At 46.9% G+C, this 16,817-nt stretch overlaps 1 protein-coding gene across 2 annotated transcripts; it reads left to right on the top strand.

Annotated features, from left to right (window-relative positions):
• Window positions 1-298: 298 nt before the first annotated feature.
• On the top strand, window positions 299-16,032 carry SIGLECL1 (SIGLEC family like 1). Of its 2 annotated transcripts, XM_007074212.2 has the most exons (7): window positions 299-1,018; window positions 4,158-4,275; window positions 10,851-10,959; window positions 12,408-12,689; window positions 12,809-12,914; window positions 14,056-14,212; window positions 15,270-16,032. In XM_007074212.2, the coding sequence occupies exons 3-7, from the start codon at window positions 10,956-10,958 to the stop codon at window positions 15,282-15,284; spliced, it is 564 nt and encodes a 187-aa protein (XP_007074274.1). In that variant the 5' UTR covers window positions 299-1,018; window positions 4,158-4,275; window positions 10,851-10,955; the 3' UTR covers window positions 15,285-16,032. The 2 variants fall into 2 exon arrangements, with proteins under 2 accessions (XP_007074274.1, XP_042826375.1); XM_042970441.1 differs by lacking the exon at window positions 4,158-4,275.
• Window positions 16,033-16,817: the final 785 nt, after the last annotated feature.

Genomic DNA, 16,817 nt, shown 5'->3' with positions numbered 1-16,817 from the left:
AGGCCTCTCTAAAAGGAAAACGGGCACCCACATTCCCACCACAACCGGTTCAAGTCGTCAAGACTGTTTCTGGGGGTTGCCAAGCTTCAGCGGCCTCCTTGATTGGCTGCGGCGGAAAGGCGCGTGCAGCCGCTGATTGGCTGCGGGATACGCCCATGCAGCCGGTGACTGGCTGCAGGGTAGACACGCCCCATGCAAGGCTGGAAGGCGGGATCAGGGGACTCATGTTGCCCTCCGACCTTCCCCGTGCCACCGACGGAAGCCGGCTGGCGTCGGGCGCCCTCTCCTGGCCTCTTCTCTTTCCTGGCTACCGTTGAACGCGCGGCCTGGCCCGTTGGAACTGCCAACTGGGCTTCCATAACGCAGGGCTTCTCTGGCAGTCAGACGGCCCTGGGCTTGGCAGTCACTGGGGGGGTCGGTTGGGTGCCAGGACGGCTCTCCAACCTGAGAGGCCCCCTGGAGCCTGTCGGTGGGACAGAGACTACTTCTGAATTGCTCGTCTGGGGAGGCTCAGTTCACCAGGAGCCTGTCTGCAAGTCGGTTACCGGGTCGGCCTCAAGGGCAGTCAGGGGGGGTCACCAGTGTAATAAGCCCACCAAGCAGTCTGTTGATTAAGGATCAGATTAGCGTCCTTATGAGTCAAAAAGGTAGTCCCCTTGCAAACCAATTAATCAGTGAATCTGATAATCCACCCACTTGGTAGACTGCCCTGCTCATCTGTTAATTATGCTCCCTCTGAATCCGTCTCTTAATAAATTAATCCCCCCTGTGAGGCGTTCAGTCATTAGTCCCACGGTTATCCCGAGTGTAAGCGGGTTAATCAGTTTCACTGTCCTTGGTGTCCCTAGAAAATCAGCTTTCCAGTCAGCATAAGTAGGCCAGTCGTCCAAAAGTGGGGTGCTTCCCGCAGCAAGTCGGAAAAGCCGTTTGCAGCATTTAGACTCTGCCAAGGACATACACGGTCGGAAGTGTGCTGAGGAGGAAAAATATCCTGGAGCCCTTGGAACGAGAGCCAAAGGTAAAATGAAGAGGAGAAAGGATGAGCAAAGGGAAGTATACGGGGGAGGAAAAAAAGAGGGTGCATGAGGAGTCATCCCTGTATCTCTAAAGCCTTGCAGGAGAAAAGCAAGAAGAAATCAGAATTTTATTTTATTTTTTTTAATTTTTTTTTCAATGTTTTTTATTTATTTTGGGGACAGAGAGAGACAGAGCATGAACGGGGGAGGGGCAGAGAGAGAGGGAGACACAGAATCGGAAACAGGCTCCAGGCTCCGAGCCATCAGCCCAGAGCCCGACGCGGGGCTCGAACTCACGGACCGCGAGATCGTGACCTGGCTGAAGTCGGACGCTTAACCGACTGCGCCACCCAGGCGCCCCCAAATGTGGTTTTAAATCAGAGAAGGGGGGAATATATTGGCAATGCAAAAAGGGAGCAGATATGGATTTCCTCCCTCTGGGGATCTGCTCAAATGTCACTTCCTCAAAGAGGCTTTCTCTGACCACTCTACCTAAGCTGTTTCTCCATTGCCCACCCCCCCCCCCATCCCATAACCCGCTATCCTATTATCCTACGTTATTTTTCTTCGTGGTACTTCCTAGCTATCAAATTGTCTTGATTGCCAACTCATTCATTGTGTGCCTTCTTTCCCTTCTAGAATGAAGACAGGGATTGTCTCATTCTTGTTTAATTCCCTTTCCCTAAAACAGTGCCTGGCGTAAACAAGGTGCTCATAATGTTGGTTGCTAGAGAGAATGAGTGAGAGTGCCACCACTAAGGAATGTGCTTCTTGAGACTCATTAGAGGAAGCAGACTGTACTTTTTTTTTTTTTAGTTTATTTATTTGTTTTTATTTTTTTTTTAATTTTTTTTTCAACGTTTTTTATTTATTTTGGGGACAGAGAGAGACAGAGCATGAACGGGGGAGGGTCAGAGAGAGAGGGAGACACAGAATCGGAAACAGGCTCCAGGCTCCGAGCCATCAGCCCAGAGCCTGACGCGGGGCTCGAACTCACAGACCGCGAGATCGCGACCTGGCTGAAGTCGGACGCTTAACCGACTGCGCCACCCAGGCGCCCCTACTTATTTGTTTTTAGAGAGAGAGAGAGAGAGGGAGAAGGGGAGGGGCAGAGAGAGAATCCCAAACAGGCTCCAAGCTGTCAGCGCAGAGCCTGACGCAGGGCTCGATCTCACAAACCGTGAGATTGTGGGATCGTGACCTGAGCTGAAACCAAGAGTCAGGTGCTTAACCGACTGAGCCACCCAGGCGCCCCCAGACTGCGCTTTGAAGTAGAGAGCAGAGCCTCCGTAGAGTGGCAGGAGGTGAGGTCAGAGAAGTAAAGGGAGAGGGGCTACCTCGTGCAGAACTTTGGCTTATACTTGGAGGGAGATGAGAGGCACTGGAGAATTTCGAGCAGAGAAGGGGCAGGATGTTACTGAAGTGTTGATAGGTTCCCTCTGGCCAGAGCACAGGGAATAAAATGGACAGGGACTAAGGTAGAGCAGCAAGGCCAGTGAGTCGGTTCCTGCAGCCATCTGGGTGAGTGAGCCTGGTGTCTCGGGCCAGGGTGACAACAGTGGAGGTGATTGGAAGTGGTGAGATTTTGAGTGTATTTTGAAATCGGTGCCCACAGGATTTTCCGACATGGCTGCAGGCCATGAGAGAAAAGAGGGTCGTCAGTCACAAAGGACTCTGAGCTTTCGACTCTTGATTTCTTCCTAGGTGCTAGTTCATTTGGTTTAGAGACATGTTTCCTAAGTTTTAGGTGATTGGTTTTTATTTTTATTTTTCTGAGATGAGAGCAAGGATGTTTAAACTGTTAATGTTACTTTCTACCCTTGCTCTGTTGCCTGTTGGCCAAAGAATGTAGGTAGTTTATAAACATTTTTTCTGCTCCTTGGGAGGTTGGTGTGGAGCAAGAGGAACTTGAGTTTTATTTTATTTTATTTTTTAAAAATGTTTTATTTATTTTTGAGACAGAGAGAGACAGAGCATGAGCAGAGGAGGGGCAGAGAGAGAGGGAGACACAGAATCCGAAGCAGCACCCAGGCTCTGAGCTGTCAGCACACAGCCCAACGCGGGGCCTAAACTCGCAAACCTTGAGATCATGACCTGAGCCGAAGTCGGACGCTTAACCGACTGAGCCACCCAGGCACCCCGGAACTTGACTTTTAGATCCATCTCCAACTTATTTAAGGAAATCACTTACCACCTTGTGCTTCAGTTTCCTCCTCCATAAGGAGGCCATTATAAGACTTAATTCCTCAGGCTTCCTGGAAATAAGCGAAGACTACCCAAGTGAGAACAAACAAGTTGCTTATTCAGAGCTGTAACAGGAGAGTCAGCCACCATCACTTGCATGTGGCAACAACTCAAAGGGAGGCAGCATAGTGGGAAAAAGAGTTTCAGATAGGGTCTGACAGGAGAGTGTTATCATGGGGAAGCTGGAGGTTAGCTAATTCGAAGTGGGGGAAATTTAGGGGCACTTGGGTGGCTCAGTCAGTTGAGCGTCTGACTCTTGGTTTCGGCTCTGGTCACGATCCCAGAGTTATGGAATCAAGCCCCACGTCAGGCTCCACACCGCTTAAGATTAAGATTCTCTCCCTCTCTCTCTCTTCCTCTGCCCCTCTTGCTCTCAAAAGAAAAAGAAAGAAAGAAAGAAAGAAAGAAAGAAAGAAAGAAAGAAAGAGAAAGAGAGAAAGAAAGAAAGAAAGAAAGAAAGAAAGAAAGAAAGAAAGAAAGAAAGAAAAAGTGGGGGTATCTTATGTGGTTGAATTTGGGAGCAGAGTCTACTTTCTTTGGTTGGTTCTGAGCTGGAAGCAGGGGCAAAAAACAGGGAAGCTAGCATTCATTGACCAAGTTCTGACTGTACTGGGTCGATTGCCACAGAGGTTGTGGTTTGGCTTCTTGTATTTGTTGCTGCAAGGTGAGGATCAGAGTCATGTCATACAGTTGAGGCGTGAGGGCCATATATGGTATGGACATTGTATATTCAGTCTCTCGGGTTCTTGGGAGTAGTAAATGAGATGATGTACAGGTGGAATTGGCAGGTATTAGTACATAAATAAATATTTATCTCAAAGATTTTCAACATTTCATTATGGTCTAATTATGCAATCCTGTCTTTGTTTTCATTTACTAATTCATCTTTATGAAAAGAATTTTTCCCCAATGTAATACATGAATGCAAACTTACGTGTCAAACAATGCCAACGTGTATAGAATAAAAACTGAAAATCCTACTTCATCTTTCCTCTTATCACTGCTCTACCCATAGGTAAGTACTGGTACCAGCTTATTATGTATCTTTCCAGATCTTTGTTTCATTTATGTTTGTGCATTTATGAATGTGCTATATATGAACATATAACTATTATATGTGAACATACATATGTTCATGTAATCCACATATATAAAGCTTTTACATAAATGACAAATGATCAGATTTTCATTTAAATATTGTGAAATATTTCAGACATATTGAAAGGTGTGAAAATGGTATAAAAGGAATGTGTGTTATACCTCTTATATAGCCTTTCCCCAGAAACATTTCCCACTCAAACCTAGAAATTACTGCTACCCTGGATTTGGCATTTATCATTCTTTGCGGTAGGGTATTTAACCCAGCTTGAAGAAAGATCTGGCCTTCACCCTTGGCTTCTGGGAAATAATATCTAAGCCCCTAGGATGCCATGCCTGACAGGAGTGTCTTTGTTTGCCTGGGGGCCTTGCATCACACTGAATAGTCTGAAAATGTGATTCAAGGCAGGGGCCGGCCACACCAGATCATGTAACAATGTGATTTAAGGTCTTTGGATCATGTGGTACCAGCTCAACTTCAGAAGGAGCTAGAGACGGAGACCCAAGCCCATGTGATGGGACTGACTGGGAGCAGTCATTTGGGCCCATGTGATGAAGGCCCAATAAAAACTGTGGACACAAGGCTTGGGTGAACTTCTCAGGTTGTCATATTCCATGCATATTGTCGCACATCATCACCAGGAAATATGAGTTATACTGTCCATGACTCCACAGGGAGAGGACAGCTGGAAACTCTGGTTGGAACTTTCCTGGACTCTGCCCTATGTGCTTCTTCCCTGGCTAGATTTTAATACGAATCCTTCAGTTGTAATAAATAATAACCATGAGTATAACAGCTTTCCGGAATTCTGTGAATATTTCTAGTGAATTATCGAACCTATGAGTGGTCATGGGGACCCTAACACTTGCAATTGGTGTTAGAAGTGAGGGTGGTTTTAGAGACCTCTGAAATCTGCAGTTGGTGTCAGAAGTGGGGCCATCTTTTCGGAACTGTTCCCTAACTTTGCAGTTGGCCTCAGAAATGAGATTTGCGAGAACCTGACTCAGTGAAACATATGGTTTGGGAAGAACAAAGATGTGAAATCAGGGGATGATGAAACTTTCATTCCTACATGTCCCTAAAGTCACTCATGGGCATGAAAATGCAACTGTTCTGCAATTAGTTACAGGAAGTTAAAGTTACCAGTGTTTCTTTTTTTTTTAATTATGGATCCAACTCTGAAGGAATTGACTCACTAGGTGCATAAGGAAATTCAAAATCTCAAGAAACCAGCCAAATATAACAATTCCTTGGTTGCTTTTACCTGTAAGAGCTATAATGAAAGAAAAGAAAAGAGCTGGAGTGGATCCTAACGCTGGTCCAAGCTTGGGTTCTGTTCAGTCTGAGCTATGGCTGCTGGCCTCAGGGCTGCTATTAAAGGGAAAAGTCATGTTGGAACAATAGGTAGCAAAGAAAATTAGAGTGAGTGATTCACAAGAGAACGGAGAAAGATGAAGAGAGTGTCAAAGGGACTCATCCCAACAGAGAGAAAAATCTTTAAATAGTTATGAATCAGGGCGCCTGGGTGGCTCAGTCAGTTAAGTGTCCAACTTTGGCTCAGGTCAATATTTCGCAGTTTGTGGGTTTGAGCCCCACATCAGGCTCTTTGCTGACAGCCCAGAGCCTGGAACCTGCTTCAGATTCTGTCTCTCTCTCTCTGTCTCTCTCTCTCTCTCTCTCTCTGCCCCTCCGCCACTAGTGCTCTGTCTCTCTTTCTCTCTCAAAAATAAACATTAAAAAAATAAAATAAATGAATAAAATGGAAATTGATGGGATCAAAACAAAGGTCTGAGTGCAATGCTTTTGGAGTTTGGGTAGAACCAGGGGGAGACTCAGATACCTCCCCCCCAACTTTGAAGGATCCTAATAAAATCTGTTCTAGTTACCCTAGTTTCGAGGAATTTCAAAAGTCCAAAGGCAAATATGACAATGGGACCTGAACTTCAAATGGCTTGAGGTGATGGTCCCATGACCTAATCAAGGTAATGATTGGTCAGGGGTTCTTGGGTGGCCCCTCCCCAACTCGTGCTCGCTCTCTCAAAATAAATAAGTATTCTTTTTAAAAAAGATGATGATTGGGGCACCTGAGTGGTTTAATCGTTTAAGCGTCTGATTTCAGGTCACAATATCACAGTTCACGAGCTTGAGCCCCACATCAGGCTCTGTGCTGACAGCTTGGAGCTTGGAGCCTGCTTTGGATTCTGTGTCTCCCTCTCTCTCTGCCCCTCCCCTGCTTGTGCTCTGTCTGTCTGTCTCTCTCTCAAAAATAAATAAAAACTTTTTTTTAATTTTTAAAAAAGTAAATAAAAGGGCCTCAGTTCTTTGGCTCCATGCCTAGCTGGAGACTCAAAGCCACATGCACATTAGTGGTAAAATGGTCAGGGGAAGAGATGTTTCTGGAACTCCTTAAGCTGGAGGCTAGTGGGAGTTATAGTTAGATTGGGAAGATATGGGAATAGAGGGATTGAAGGAGTTAAAGTGAGGGTTTGTTTAGATGAAAAATAGAATACTTGAACAGATTTTATGTAAAGCCATTGTGTCTCCTCCTTTATCTGAATGTAAGTACATACCGTGTCTGACTGGGAAACACCTCCCTTACCTAGTATTATGAAATAGGAGGCATGTAAATCCTCCCTTCAGCCAGTATATGCTAAATGGGAACCAATAAAATTGCCCAGGCCCACACAGGTTGTTAATTTGAAGAATATAGGATATCTGGTGAGGAAAAAAAAAAAACATGTCAGAAACCCAGCGTTTGATTGATTTGGATTTTGGATGGCACACATTCTACATTTGGGAATATGGCCAGCTCCTAACCATAAAACCACTAGAGTGAAGTCTTGGGAGTCTATGCAGACTGCAGTTTATGGCAAAAGCCAGCCAGCACCACCCAGTGGCAACCACTGGGATTTTTTTTTTTTTTTTTTTTTTTTATCAGGAAATTTCCATTTGAGACAGACAACTAGCTGGCTATTGAGCTTTGATTGAAAATGCCCACAGGACGGAGGGAAGTACAATAATCCTGAAACCTGAAATATCCATGACATCTTTGGTAATTTGGATAAACATGATAATAAGGAAGACCGTGCCCAGAAGAGTTCTGTAATAAAATGGAAATGGTTTATAGGGGAACCTGGTACCATGGGAATGTGAGGAGGTAGTCATCATATTAGGGAGCAGATGGCCTCTTTCCCCTCCTTTTACCACCCGAGGAGCTGCCAGATCCTATTGCCACTTGGGTGGTGACAGTGAATAGCTCTCAGTTGACCAACAAAGAGCTGCTTGGTTTATGGAAGGCTGTTCCAACATGAAGGGGTTCCTTTGAGTGGGAAATACTAGCAATGGAATGCTAGTAAATATTTACTAGCCGGATCTCCAAAGGGAAAGAGAAGCCCTGAATTGTAGTATTACCAACCTCTGCTGTGTAGACACTCTCACTGGAGGTAGTTTCAAGCTACCACCATCACATAGAGTTAGGAAGAGATACAATAGCACACCGTTATGTGGTATTTCTATCATACAGGTACAATAGATGCAAATAATCTCAAGGACACAGGTAACAGTAAAATGCACTAGAAAAATTAGGGAGTAATCAGTTTCGAGTGATTATCATCTTTGCTTTTAATATAATTTGTTTATAAGTTTATATAATTTAATTTTTAATAATGGCCGTGTTTGACAACCAGCTTGTAACATTTTTGAAAGTTTAATAATCAGCTTTTTAAAGCTGGTTTATGCAGGCTCCAGCCCAATGATGGATATTGTTTAGAAACCAAGATATAGGTGCTAGGCGTGTTTATCACTAGGGATATGTCATTGCTTCTAGGCTCTTTCAATGAACAGAATATGGAAATAGCATTTGTTCTTTAAAGCCAAGGGTTTGTATTGATAACTCTCTTTGTCTCCCTCAAGACAGTAGAGTCAGAGCACTGTGTTCAAAGGTTACTTGAAATAGACAGTCTTCCATTCTTCCATTCTTCCATTCTGTTATCATTGTTTTCATTTGTTTACTAGATCTCGTTTGTGTTCAATTTTAGGGTTTTGCTTTCTTTTTCCCTTCTAGGTTTAAGTGACCTTTCTGAACAGTAAAATATCAATATGGTTGGAAAGGTTTTTTTCTTTCCTTGACCAAAACTGTGTCACCTGACTACCAGGACATTCATGTAAGGGAACCTGGGAACATTAATATTTGTTATTTTAAGGCTCTGTAGTAGAGGCAACGGGGATAATGGTGCTTGGATACCTGTTGGGTCAGAAGCCAGAAGTGTCTGCCACAAGGTATTGTAGACTAGGGACACATCCCCTCATCCTGCCTTTTCCAGGAATTTGTGCAGAAATGGAGGACTCGTGGCCCAAAGAGGGAAAGGACTCGTCTGTGGTCCTCCAGTGAATCAGTGACATCGCTTATATAATCAGTACTCAAATCCAGGGCCCCTGCTCTTAAGTCAATGCTTTATTTTAAAAAAAGGGGGGGGGGATAATTTCACAAAAGATAAAACTGACAGTTGAACATGTTGTCAGTGACTACCAAACAAGGTCACTTTCTTTCTTTCTTTTTTAATGTTTACTTATTTATTTTGAGTGGGGAGGAGCAGATGGAGAGGGAGAGAGAGAATCCCAAGTAGCCTCTGCACTGTCAGCACAGAGCCTGACACAGGGCTCGCTCTCACAAACTGTGAGATCATGACCTGAGCCAAGATCAAAAGTCAGACCCTTGGGGTGCCTGGGGGGCTCAGTTTAAGTGTCCATCTCTTGATTTCAGCTCAGGTCACAATCTCACAGTTTGTGAGAGCGAGCCCCACATTAGGCTCCGAGCTGCCCACGTGCAGCCTCCTTGGGATTCTCTCTCTCTCTCTCTCTCTCTCTCTGCCCCTCCCTCTCTCTCTCTTTCAAAATAAATAAACTTAAAAAACAGAAAAAGAGTCAGATGCTTAACAGACTGAGCCACCCAGGCACCCTAAGCAAGGTCATTTTCTAAGCTCTTCTGAGGTCACAAAGGTCTGTTTGATGTAGGGCCTTCCCTTAAAGGGCTCAGTCTCAGGTAGATTCTTTACTAAGATATTGTGTTAGTTTCCCAACTAGAATGACCTAACCAAATAAAAATTTGTCTTCCTCATCCAAAGAGATGAACAGAGATAGGCTGTGCAGAGCTGGTGTAGCAGTAACACAAGGCCATCAGGGACCGGGCTTCTCAAACTATTCTGCTAGAATATCCTTCATGAGTGGCGTTCATCCTCGTGGTTACCTCATGGCTGCCAAATGGCTGCTCTACCTCCAGGATCACATCCATATTCTAGGGAGGAAGGAGAAGAAAGCGACAAGGAGGAAAGAAATGACAATATCAGGAAAGGAAGACTTTCCCGGGAATCCTCAGCCCACTTCCAATAAACAATGTCACGTGCCCCAAATTACCTGCAAAGGAGGACAAAGTAGTGCTTTAACTTGCAACAACGCACCGCTAAACAAAGTTGGGTTTGTTAGTAATGAAGAGCAGGATAAGGAGTTGTTGTTTGGCTGCATAAAAACAAATAACTCTACTAGGAGGGAAAAACTGACTCTTTCCTCAAGAAACAACAAAGGAAATAACTGGGTCCTTCTGGAAAGGGGAGAGATTTCTGCACTTTTGACCGGGCAGGGAGATCAGGAGAGGCTGCATGCAGGAAGTGGCACTCAACTCAGCTTTGAAACTGGAGTAGGATTTGAAGGTGGGCGGAGCAGAGTTGCCAGAGGAAAAGCTGTGAAAGGGGGAAGGATGTGTAAGGTGAACACTGGAGAAAGCAGCACTTTCCCTTTGGTGCGGAAAATGTTGAAAAAGGCGCAGGGAGGAACAGCAAAGGTGAGGCAAAATTGTGGAGAATCTCATTTGCAAAGCAAGGAGGTTTGGGACTTCTCCTATCAGAGGTAGGAATTCTTGTCCATTCCCATTTTCCCAAAGGATCTGTTAAGGTTGTCCCATCCTTGGGGCGCCTGGCGGCTCAGTCAGTTGAGTATCTGACTTCAGCTCAGGTCGTGATGTCATGGTTCGTGAGTTAGAGCCCTGCATCCGGCTCGCTGCTGTTGATGCAGAGCCTGTCCTTCTGGACCATCACCCCTCCCTGGCCACCTGGCCTGAGTCGCTCCTGCTCTAGGCAATTCCTCTCATGGTTCCTGTGGGTTATGCCAAACACCCAGACTGGTCCTGTGCCTCTGAGGCACACAGCCCTTCCATGAAACCCCATTTGCTTTGAGAGAGAACCCAAGGGACATGGTAACTGAGTTTCTCCCAAGTGGGCTGGGTCTGGGAGGGAAAGACCAGGGGAGAAAGAAGGAGATGCAGCATTGGGCACCCCCTCCCGGAGGTCATCGGGGTGCTTCCTGTCCCTAGATGCTCTTGAACGTCTCACCCCATGTAATTCCTGCTTCTGAGGATGAACAGACCTCCAGGATGACCAGAAACAGAAGCCCCTGGCTTGCTAAGAATACTTTCTGCTCTCCCACCCACATCCTTTCAGTTACTTGCCGTCTCGTCCCTTCTGAACCACATGGCTCTGACGCGAGAGCCAGCTGAGGCAAAGACCCCGGGCCCCTCCTCTTCCTGAGGACCACTGCTGCTGCAGATGGGTGAGTGGGGTGAGGGGCAGTGCTGGAGGTGTCTGAGGTGCCAGGACCAGGGTGGGGCTAGGCTGCAGAGGTCTGAGAAGAGGACATAAGGGTTAGGGTACCAAATAACCAACATGGATTAGACATCTGTGTGTTGGGTCCCGGCAGGGCTGGGGATGCCTGGGGCAAAGAGCAGGTTGGGTTGGGAGCAGAGTTAGGGGTGAGGGTGGGCGCTCAGCCAAGGAGGTTGAAGGTACGAGAAGCACAAAATGCTGGAAAACCCAGGGGTAGTCAGTTTTCCCGTGTCTGTCAGTCACTGTCCACAGGCACGCTTTCCCAGATGGTAAAAATACATAATCCAGAGGACAGCAGTCGGGGAGAGTCCCTGAAACTTCCTCATCCCCCTGCCTCCATGTGACCCAGATGAACAGTCCAAGATCAAAGGGTACTCTTTAAAAGAAAATTACCCCTTTCTTCCAGTAATCTCAAACGACTCCCGGTGACAACATATGCTTTGTCAGTAACGCTAAGAACTGATTCCTTGAAGACCCTGAAGAGGGTGACTGTTCCTTATTTATCAACCGATGAAAGTCACCAAGTGGATAACATAGCCCACCCATTCTGTGTAGAGTGAAGCAGGCTCGAATGTTCTTACTCAGAAAACACCATAGCAATCTCTGCTTAGGATGAATGCTCAAAGGCCACTTGGGACTGGGAAGAAAAAAATCTAGAAAGGTGCTCTATTTATTGAATGGGGAACATTTTACCATGTGCTCAGCTAGGAACACTGCCAACCATAGGGCATTCATTCTTTTTTTTTTTTTTTTTAAGTTTATTTACTTGCCGGGGGGAGAGAGAGAAAGAGGGAGTGAGAGAATCCCAAGCAGGCTCCACACCGTCAGCACAGAGCTCAGTGTAGGGCTCGAACTCAGGAACCGTGAGATCATGACCTGAGCCAAAATCAAGAGTCAGATGCTTAACCGACTGATTCACCGAGGTGCTCCAGGGCATTTATTCTTACATCGATGATAGCATGATACAGTTCAGCAAGTACCCCTATTTTCCAAACTGAGAAAGCATAAAGAAAGGGGAAGTGACTTGCCCAACAGCATCTGGACAGTAAGAGAGAGAGAGGAAGAAATTGATCACAGATGGAGCTGGGAAGGAGCAGAGCCTGAGGGATGGGAGGAAGAGCCTGGGGGTGGAGGTGGGGGTCAGGTAACGGCTCAGAGGCAATGTAGATCCTCAGAAAGTTCCCTTGCCATTAGTCAGGTCCAGCGTTCACTTTGAGGCCAGGTGAGGAGAAAGGATGAAGGGGAACTTGTCTGTGAAGCCCAGCTCCTCTGGGCTTCCAGAAAGTCTTTTGGAAGCTCCTTTGGGAGTCACAAATAAGGAGAAGGCTGGGTCCTGGAGGAAGTGGAGAAAGGAAGTCAGGATGCTTGCTGATTGCTGATCCTCCCTCCCCACAGCACCTGCCAGGCTGCTCTATTCTTCTTGCTCCTTGGAGAAGACTCTTCTGTGCAGCTGTTCCTTCTATGGCATCCCCACACCCTCCGTGCAGTGGTGGATGGGAGGGGCTCCCGTGGGTGCGAACAGTGTGGATAGCAGTGTCCATGTGACTTCCACCATAATCGCCCCCTGGGCCAACAGCACCATCAGCCTGACAGAGCAGCCAAAAATGAGCACAAGCCTTCTCTGTGAGGGGAAGAACCAAAATGGAACCCATGCTTTGAGCATCCTACTGATGCCAAGTGAGGGTAGAGGGGGCCCGGTATCTGGGTGAGGGAGTGAGCTGGGGAGGGAGCAGAGCTCGGACTCCAACTCCAAGCTTTCAGGACAGAAGACTTTCTCACATGCTCTCTCCTTCCAGGAAAGAGTTCTTTTCTTCCCCAGACTTTCATGAAAGGGCTGATCCAGGGTGTTGTCTATGGAGCCATTGTAGCCTCACTGCTGTTTTTCTGCCTCATCCCACTCATGTGAGTACCAGGGCTAAAACCGTACCCAGCAGGCCCTGGCCTGGGTGCTGGCGGGGAAAGGGAAAGACAGAACCCCTGCCCCCAAGGAGCTCAGGGTCTGGTAAGGGAAGGAGGCACCAAACATGGTCACCACAGTCCAGGGCCCTCAGGACTATGCTCAGCCACAAACAAGGCCCAAGGGACAGAGGCTTTCAGTGAATTTCATAAAGGAGAAAGCAAAGGAGGAAGTGGCAGCCACGGAGAAGCCAGTGGAGCTCCCCGGGGTGCTGTCTAAAGCGGCCCTGAGGGGCTGAGTGCTCATTTGCTGGGTGGAAAGTAGCATATGCAGACCCCAGAGACACATTTGAGGAATTGCCGGTGTCTGTGTGCAATGTCAGATGCATTGACAGTGATGGGAAATGGCTGAACATGAAGTTGAGAAAGCTTCTTGGTGTTAGTTCATAAAGACTCTCGAAACTTGGCTAAATGTATTGGCTAGAGGCCCAGAGTGAGAAGGGCAGAGCTGCCAGAGGTCAGGCCAGAGACTTCAGCGGGGGGGAGAGGGGGCGGGGGGGCGGGGAAGGGGGGCTCTGGCCAGTCCAAGTGTCTTGGACTTGATCCTCAGTTGGGAGCCGAGGAACAGTGTTAAGCAGGGAAGAAAAGCTCCTAGTGCAAGGTGTCTGTACACAGACCAGAGGGCAAGAGCCAGAGGCATGAGGCCAGGCAGGAAGACTACATAATAAAGAGCCCAGTTTGAGCTGGGTTTAAGTGATGAAGGGCAGTCAGAGAGATGATGGGACACTTGGGATCGACTGGCTATCAGGAGTGAGAAAGAAGAGCCACAAGGTGGCAGGGCAAACCGGGGAGCTATTTTTAAAGTATAATCAGCTGCACCTAAAGACCAATAACAATCCTTTACAGTTTGCAAAGCCCTTTCATGGCTGACCTCATCTGAGCCCCACAGCCCAATAAGCAAGGTTTCCCAATTGTACAGAGGATGGAACCAATTCCCAGAGAGGCTGTGTGGCTTGCCCCAGATAACACAGCAAGCCAGTGGTGTCGTTGAAGCTCTAAACCAGAACTTCTGGTGAAGACCAGAGCCCAGTGGGGGGCAGAGAGCCGAAACTGATCGGGGCGGGGGGGGGGGGGGTCATTTCCTTAGGGTGAAACATATCAGAATGAAGCTGGCAAAGAAAATTGCAGCGGTCAAAGCAGGAAAGAGCCCAAAAGTCAAAGCATGCCAAGAACCCAAGCTGTCTCTGAAGCCTAAGGAGCCAGAAAAATCCACAATCACTCCATCTTCAGAGAGTGAGATATTGGTGGGTACCCACTGCGTCTGGAGTCTAGACTCTCAGCATAATGGCAGTAAGACTCACGAGGAGAGGCACATACAGTGTTTAAAGGAATTACCATCATCAGTCCTATGGGGCACCTAGAATGCCAGAATGTGCTTGCAAATCATCTTATAGATGGTGAAGCCAAGGCCCAGAGAGGGGAAGAAGGATGAAAATTAAGACAAATAACTTAAAGGGCATTAGAAGCAGCAATGTACACACACACACACACACACACACACACACACACACCCCTGCACACTGAGTCCCCATTGAGAACAGGGTTGAAAGAATCCCTAACAGTGTTTGTGGCATCAGAGTGGAAGCCAAAGGCTTTGGTCTCTGAGTGTTTGGCAGATTGTAGAAAACACGGTCTGTAGATACCACAGGCCCAAGTTAGCCTGAAGTGCTTGGAGACCAGACCAAAGCCAAGGTCTTCATTTACCTTGCACCCCATATCCTCAGCAGGGCTTGGAAGAGACAGGCCTCACTGTTATGTACCATTTATAATCCTCGAGGACTGGAAATGCCCTGCTGCCCTCCTTAAACCCTGCATTGGAGCTGGTGTCCCTTTGTGGATAAACCAAGCAGCTGTTAAATTCCACCAAGATATCCTGCAGTATCTCCCAACCTCCATGCTGGGCAATGCCGGGGTCTCAGAAATGGGTCAGACCCAGGCCCCTGTCCTCAGAGAGCAAGCAGGCTGGTGGGAAGGTAGCCTTGCAGCAACAGGGCTGGGACAGGGGTTATAGTTGAGGAGGGAGGGATTGACCCTCCCTGGGGAAGTCAGGCAGAACTCCCCAGAAGAGTCTGGGGAACATTGGGTGGCTCCCAGTGCTAGGAATGCACAGGGAGGGGCACTGAGAGAAGACGGGTTGCAGGCTCCAGTCATGGGGTTCTGAGAAAAGGTGAAGCCAATGTCTGCTCCACATTGCTGTAATTCTGTGCTCATAGGGAGAGACAGGATTCTGTCCATTTAAGCACTGGATACCTCACCTCTCGACTTATTCCAATATTCTTCTTTCTTTGCCCTGCTCTGTAGCACCGCTTACCTTAAACTTCCAGAAAAAGCAAGATAAGGTGGAGCTCATGAAGCCTATGAAAACTACGTGCCTACCTGGAGTCCCCAATATCTGCGGGATTACCAAAGTCCACGGAATCCTTAGGCACCCCAGAAACCCTGGAGTCTATAACAAACCCGGATCCCTGGAGCCTCCTCAGCTCACAAAGCCCTCTCAAGCCCTACCTGTCCCTCACACTGACTGGTTCTCCATTGAATAGGGTTACTCTGGGACCTGGTCTTGGAATCTTTGCAAGCAAACTCTATGATCTGTTGTTCAGGTTAACCAGAAGAAGTATGCTCTGGCCTAGGATGATATCAACGAAAGGAAAAATAAATGTGAGACTATGGTCCAGGAGTAGCTTTTGAGCCCCTACTGTATGCCCAGAACCTGGAATATACATACAAAGAGCACCAGGCTTTGGAGCCATCATATATGGATTGAATCCCAACTTTAATGCTTAGTGGCTATATGTCTTTGGATGAAACCTTTCACCACTGCACCCTTTGAACTTCGGTATCCTGACCTGAGGCATATGTAGGTAGATAGTGAAAAGTGGTATCCAGAGGTCCAGGTGGAGAAAAGACACAAAGACCATCCCTGAATGCCAAGACGAGGCATTGGAGCCTTAATCTTGACTCCCTTAGAATGTAAGTTCCACAAGAACAGGTATCTTGTCTGTCTTGGTTTCTACTTGAACCACCAGCACCTAGAATGGTTCCTAAAATATAAGACTCTCAAAGATGTTTGTCGAATAATTGAATGGATGAATGAATGAATGAATAAATGATAAGCTGTTGCAAGGTTTGAAGCAAAGAATGATACATAGTGAAATCATACTAGGAGTAGTTATGGAACTCAGAAGATAGAAGACCGGAGGCAAAGAGCCTAGTTAAGAGGTTAGTGCAGTATTTCTTGGCTGAAAGACAGGCATACAAGAAATGAGAACAGGGATCTGGCAAGAGGATGGACAATGGCTGTGTATTGTTCCCCTCTGAATGGATGACATCCTCCCTTCTGGAGCCAGATGCTGGTAATTTTCAGAGGTTGCAAAAAGGGGTCATCTCTTCCCTGAAGCATTATTTGTGCATAAATCCAATGGTTCTCCATCCAGCACCAATGTGATGGTCATCCTGTACTCAAGAGCAGATGTTTATATAAGCCCCCATGCACGGGCACTCCTTTGGCATGCAGTTCACACATTCCACAAAAATATAAGCATCCACCTTGTGCCGGGTAGTGGAGTGAACCAGACAGACACTGGCCCTGCCTCCGTGGAGCTAGTGGTCTACACAGGTACACAATGAAATAAACACAAAACTGCAGCTTAAAATGTTGACAAGTGCTAGGAAGAAAAAGGATATAATACTATGAGAAAGTATGAGGGACAAGGGGAAAAACCCAGTTTGGATTAGAGAATCAGAGAAGGCCTCTCTGAGAAAGTGACATTTGGGCTGAGAGACCAAAAGGATTATCAGGGGCTACTCGGAGGGACAGCAGATTCTAGGCTCTGTGATGGGAGAAGTTTA

Source organism: Panthera tigris, chromosome E2 (assembly GCF_018350195.1).
Source record: "Panthera tigris isolate Pti1 chromosome E2, P.tigris_Pti1_mat1.1, whole genome shotgun sequence".
NCBI lineage: Eukaryota > Metazoa > Chordata > Mammalia > Carnivora > Felidae > Panthera > Panthera tigris.
The sequence above is the reverse complement of the archived record's forward strand: the minus strand, read 5'-3'. Positions and strand labels throughout refer to the sequence as shown.

Bases quoted from the DNA above. Each gene is read 5' to 3' on its own strand.
- SIGLECL1 (XM_042970441.1), top strand. The intron at 12,690-12,808 runs GTGAGGGTAGAG...CTCTCCTTCCAG, and splicing joins GAGCATCCTACTGATGCCAA to GAAAGAGTTCTTTTCTTCCC. The intron at 12,915-14,055 runs GTGAGTACCAGG...TCATTTCCTTAG, and splicing joins TTCTGCCTCATCCCACTCAT to GGTGAAACATATCAGAATGA.